We start from the raw sequence: 6,434 nt of genomic DNA, 5'->3' as shown, positions 1-6,434 counted from the left end.
CTACACATGGCGTCATAACTCTCTGCATCAAACTTTCTAGCCACTTCCTTCAAAGCAATAAATGGGTCATCTCTCTACGCAGATTTGCCATGCTTTCCTTCCCCTTCTATCATAACTGGAGATCAACTACGCCCTGACATTATTCTCAAATCTAAGGAGAACTTTCTGTAGGTTTTAGGGCCAACCACAGGCTTTAAAACAAATCCCAACTGCAATGCTGTCAGAAAGTCAGAGAAATACGCCATCCTCATATCTGACTTAAAACGTCAGTTAGTTTCACTTGGTATCTTTGGCAACTCCTGCAGCTCATTCATCGAAATGTGTGACATTTGTCCATTGATCATCAACAGAAACGCTATCTCATCTCCAAACTTTCAAGCATCTCCATTCACACCACATACTATATATTCTGCTTTAGAAACAAAACTTGGACTAATCCAGAGCTACTCACCTTTTAACTTTTCTTTCTTTTCTCAAAACTACGATTGTAGTTGTTTTATTTTGCAAAAACAGGCTAGCCTGTTACAAATTTTCTATGTAATATTGAGATTTTTAATTGTAGTTTTAACTGGAATTCAAAATGAAAAGTTTCCATTATTATTATTAGATATTTATGGAAGAACATCAGCCAAAACATGAACAACCACTATAATGTTTACAGGAATACTATAGAGGTATCGAAAGCTGTTAAATCGAAACATAAAGAGTAACTTCAGAACCATCTTATATCTCAAGGTACCGTTCTTTCCTTCATCTTTGACCACTCTCCTCCTATGGCTTCTAAAATATGGACCACAGTTCAAAGCAACATGCCCAAGAACATTTACAATTTTACTATAAAATATCTGAGCAACACTCTTGCCACGCGAAAAAACCTATCTAAATGGAACATTACTCAGTCATCCGATTGCTCTTTATGCATATGCTAGAAATGTTACTTCACATTGTGGCTGGCTGCAAAACACATCTCAAAGAAGGTTGTTACACATGGCGCCATAACTCTGCATTAATGTTTTTGGCACAGCCTTTCTAAGCATTATCTCATTGCTCTCTTCACGTTGACCTTTCAGGTTTTCTCTCATCCTCTATCAAAACAGGAGACTCTTTCTGTCCTGATCTACTTCTAGTCACTTCTGACAACCGCCCATCATTGATACTCGAGATTAGCTTACAGTAGGATACGAAACTAGTTTGATGTTCATGTTCATTTCATTTTTTAAATTACACTACCTATTACCAACTCCTACTAAACAAAGTACATTAAATATATATAAATATAAATCTATTACAATATAAGATAAATACAAATCAAGTAGGTAGTAAAATTCTTAAGAGGAGCTCTCTCAGTAGCTGAACTGATCGAGGAGAGAGCCCCCCCCTCCTAAACTGAAGTGCTATAGTATATTTGAAAAGGTAAAATTCAATGGCAAAACTAAGGCAGAATTCAAAGGCAAAATTGGATGTTAATGCTGACTGCAAGAGAGAGAAATACTCGCCTCTCGTTCACAGCCCAAGTTCGGCCTATTCTTCTATCATGTTTGTTAATTTTTCTATAAGTTCCATAGATAACTTTGGTCTCTCCTAATCCTCTTTTATTGACATGTACAACGCTCTAGATATCAGTGACAATCACCTCCGCTTCATGACCATTCATTGTCATTCAAGAGAAACAATATATCCAGTGTATAAACATACAAAACTTAAAAAATCATACATTTAGGGTTACCGAAAAATAAGGCATGAGAAATGAAGGGTATCCAGATTAAAAGATTTGGTTCTTTTAAGGAATGTTTATAGAAGCATTCCTTAAGAAAATCGCATCCGAATTTTGTGTAATAAGGTACTTCTAAGTTCTAAATGCCATGAAATGTATGCATGAATCCATGACAACGATAAAAAACTGTTCTTTGTGTCCGGGTAGAAATTTTTAGCATCTTGTGTTGCGTGGTGGTTTACTACGGCATTAACCTTTTGACTTGGTAAGTGGTTTGCCAAATACATTCCTTTTCTAAAAATGGAAAAGCTGTTTATATGTAGATTTGTATGTAATGAATACCTGCTCTGCTGACAAAGCCATTGTTTTATTTCGATTGTTCAGATTCGATCTTTTGTCTTTTTGTTTATCAGTTCCAGATTACTTCCTGTTTTCCATGGCGCGACACTTGATTCTTGAACTTGGAAGATGGCCGCCGTTATGTATAGAAATACCGAAGTTGTTACTCATTAAATATATAGCATTTTCACCAGTTGGTTGTCCGTGTTTAATAACCAGACATCTGTGCTGAAAGTCTGTATTTCCAAGTACCTGCAGTTCAACCACAAGTTACTGGATTAATTGACTTTGACTGGCGGTCAAATGTTTTATCTTGAGCTTGAGCCCTGCAATTTAATGTCCTAATTTCACGCTGAGAATATTCCCAAGAAGCAGTATGCAGTTATAAGGGATATCAAACATGGATCCGTTAGAACTCTACACAAAGGTAGGCCTACAGTTTCGTACTATAAAAAGTTTTTATTGCTATCTAATTGCGACTCTTTTTAATATGGAATAAACATTTTCGAACCTGATGGCGTTCACCTCCTGATATCATATGACCTAGATTAGTCTGATGTGAGGCCTTAATGAAAATAAAAATAAAAGTGAAACGAAACACTAGCTGATCATTTGCCTGTACAAAGCTATCTATTTTCAAAGGAAGTTTAGTAGAAATGCTGTAATTACATGTTGCTTGTAATACATTGTAGAGGAACCAATGTTTCTGCAGACTATCCTATCCTTGCTGTGGTCCTCTTGCCTGTCCGGACGCATTGAGGTTAAAAGTAACTTTACAAGAATTGGGAATAATGCAAACAAATGATTGATGGGAATAATTCGCCTGTCACAATTTTTACATTGATGTAAAATAATGTGCATAAGATGTTAAAAATGTCGAGATAACCATATATTAATCCTTAGTCAACGTCAAGTTCTTATGTTTGTATTTTGTTACTCACTGTCCTTCAACTTAGTTTTGCAGGCAACGAGATTTATAATTTGAGGTCCATTTCCTTTAGGTCTGAGCTTATCTGAATGTATATATTTTCACAATTTTGCAAATTATGTAAATTTAATATTTGTTCCAGGTTACCAAACAAAAACCGTTAGCAAATAAGGGAAAGATGGTCCTTAGAAAATTTTACCATTGACAATCATAAGGCTGAAGGTGGCATTCTCTCATCATTTAGATAATTTTTTTGGGTTGTCGGTGTGCTAATCGCAAAGACAGCCATAATTAAAACCCTAACAGTTTTTGAGGAGGTTTAGAGGAAGAACAATGGCCTTCTTCTGCCGACTAGCAACATCTTGTTCATGTAAAAGTTGCACAAATGCACAAAGAAAAGAAAGATAATTTTAACATGCCTGCAAACAGTGTCATATCAGCGTCATATGATGGAAAAGTCCTTGAATGTGGCCTCATGCCTATGGAATGTAGAATAAAAGAGAAAAGATTTATATACTTCCATAAAGTATTAAACATGAACGAAAGTAGATTGACCAAGATAGTTTATGAAGAGCAAAAACGTTTAAATTTCCCAAACTGTTGGTATAAAGAAGTGATTAGTGACATAAAACTGATTGATATTAACCTCAAAGAAAATCAGATCAAAAATTTAACCAAAGAACAGTGAAAAAAAATTGTTAGAGAAAAAATGATCATAATCATAGAGAATAATATTAAAAATAATAGTGAGACTAAACTTAGATTTATCAAGGGTAGTAAATTTGAAATGAAAGAGTATCTGGGGTGTGAAGATGTGCCATCCCTGCTGAAATTAATGGTTGACTTGAGAGATTTAAGAGAAACTTAGAATATATGTATTTGATATCAGAAAACACGAAAATAAACTATATATACAAATGCATTTTCAAGGTTTGCTCTATGCATTAAGGTGGTCCATGAAATGAGGTCCTAAGAAACTTGGCACTCCATTTTACATCTCTAAATGGAAAGTGGAAAGCGTGCAAAATGTTACCAAAAACAGTAGCAAAAGTAGAATATGGCTCCAAAGTAGATAAGGGTTTTACCTTCCATAGTACCACATCCCTGCGCACTGGATGTGATTTTGGTTTGGTTTATTATATACAGTACCATGTGAATAGGTCTCAAGCCATAGCAGAGTGCATTTTTTCAAACATTATAGCCATTCAATTGCTCTCCATGACCATTTCCAGGTAGATGACTGAGCGCCTTTCTGATTAAGTTCTGGCACTTTCTAAGGATGCCTAAAAGAGCTAGCTAACAAAAATTTGTTTAAAAGCTAACTATTGACCAACTTGTAGTGGTAGTAGCAGTACTGGCTGTTTATTATGTTGCAGTGAACTTTTCATGAGGCAAGAAACAGCTATTTAGGCCAGTGTTGTGTCAAGTTCTAGCATATCCTTAAACACAATAAAACATTTTAATCTAACATGAAGTAAAACACTAGATTTCCAGACTAAATATACTTGATGAGGCATTTTAAAGGCTATTTGTTTAAGATGCCAAAGGCTCATAATTTAAGCCTTGTTTTAAGATGGACTTCATCCTATCTGTAATATAGTTGGCAAATAAATTTAGTGCCAGAATGAAAATAAAATAGTTTGATTGTCAAAAACACAATGTTTTCAGCAGGTACTTGTTATCAAATGGCTCAAAAAGAAGCAAACCGAGCAAAGAAAAGGCGGGATTCCACAAATAGAAAAGAATGCGAGATGCAACATAATCTAAAACAGAATATGGGAAAGGGAGGGAAATAGGAAAAGAGTAGAAAATAGATAGAAAAAGAAGTTATTGAAGTAAATCAAAAGGTTTTATTTTGGATGTAGTACAAGACACAGCATACACCTTTAATATATTAATTTTATCTTGTTTGTCAGGATACAAAAGTATGGATACCAGACGCAGAGCAAGTTTGGATTGGTGGGATAATAACTAGTGACCCAACTGAAAATAAATTGGACATTTTGCTTGAAGATGGAAGGGTAAATACACTTTTCATTTGATTTTATAATCCACAACAAAGGTGCAGAGTTGATAATTATGTGTATAAACATTTTATGATCCAAATTTTCTTTCCCCATAATATAAACAAAATCATACATGCTTAGACGTTAAGAATGAGCTTTCTTATTTGCCAATTTAATATGTTCAGTTTTATTCTGAGAATTGGCTCGTACTTATTTAAAAGTTTTGGTTTCCTGATCATTGCAACCTAGAGACATTCCTCCCTTTACAGACTAAATGATGGAGGAAATTTTGATTTACAGACAATGTTTGACAGGAGTTGTAAATTTTAAAAGATAACAGAAACAACCATGTAAATGGTATGAAATTTTTCCTACAAGGTCATCAAGAATCACATGAAAGACTCTGTTGCTCAAAGTATAATAGGTCATTGAACATGCAGATCTTGTAAAAGAGACAATGGCAAATAGATTTATCTGGGCTCTGGTGCGGAACTTATTGATCTGAGAAATAAGCACCAATGTTGGTGCATATATATAAAAGCACTGATACCAATTATAGTGTTTAAAGGAGTCAGTTTTATACTGATGTCCAGTTTGAAGATACCTTATTCTTTGCCAAAGCCCAAATACCAATATCTTTTTTCTACAAAATTCGGTGCAAGTTTACTTTATCAGTGCATCAATTTATAGCTGAGACATCCGGCACAAAATATATAAGAATAGGTTGTGATTTATCGCTAATGAATAACATCATTTTGGCAACTGATCATCTATGACTATTTACCATTGTGGTAGAAAATATATCTGCAATGGTGCTAGATGATTTACATCATGTAAAAATCAGCTTTTAGTTGATATTTAGTCATAATTGTTTTTATTTTGTAAGCACACACAGAATTTAAGTCTACTAATGTTTCTGATTTACCTAGGAGGTAGCAGTGAATGTTTCATCTGACATAAAAAGCCTTCCACCTTTACGAAATCCTGAGATTCTCATTGGTGCCAATGACCTCACTACCCTCAGCTATTTACATGAACCTGCAGGTGAGAAGCGTCAACAATCAAGCAAGAAGGCCTTCACCAAAGGGCAGCAAGGGCAGTCACCCTCTCCCTGCCTTTGGATAATTTAGCAATTTGCTATTGTTTAGAGTCCTTCTTAACCTTGATTACATTTATCTCTAGCATTCTTCAACCTAAAGAACTTGTCATGTATGTTCTAACTGAAACACATAGAAAATTTCATGCATGTTATTTGCACTCTTACCTATCTTCGGTTTATTCAAAATGCTCATTGAAAGCTAGTAGAATACAATGGCAACTTAATTAAAATGCAATTATGATTATATTTCAGAACATTAGGGTCAAAAAGTTTGTTCTTTTCTCATACAAATTTTCTTCAAGTTTTATAGCAGCACATACCTGAGTAGGAGCACAGCTTGTACGAAAA

General features: G+C 34.6%; 1 protein-coding gene across 1 annotated transcript in view; it reads left to right on the top strand.

Moving 5' to 3' along the window:
* The first annotated feature begins 2,136 nt into the window (after window positions 1-2,136).
* Window positions 2,137-6,434, top strand: part of LOC135689252 (unconventional myosin-Va) — a 39,921-nt gene continuing 35,623 nt past the window's right edge. Inside the window, exons 1-3 of the mRNA XM_065206414.2 lie at window positions 2,137-2,480; window positions 4,898-5,002; window positions 5,917-6,031. Coding sequence (XP_065062486.2) covers window positions 2,454-2,480; window positions 4,898-5,002; window positions 5,917-6,031 — 247 coding nt within the window. The 5' untranslated portion in view covers window positions 2,137-2,453. The remainder of the gene's footprint in view (window positions 2,481-4,897; window positions 5,003-5,916; window positions 6,032-6,434) is intronic.

Source organism: Rhopilema esculentum, chromosome 9 (assembly GCF_057945365.1).
Source record: "Rhopilema esculentum isolate cy_ngs chromosome 9, ASM5794536v1, whole genome shotgun sequence".
Lineage (NCBI taxonomy): Eukaryota > Metazoa > Cnidaria > Scyphozoa > Rhizostomeae > Rhizostomatidae > Rhopilema > Rhopilema esculentum.
Note: the sequence above shows the minus strand (reverse complement) of the source record. Positions and strands in the feature narration are given on the sequence as shown.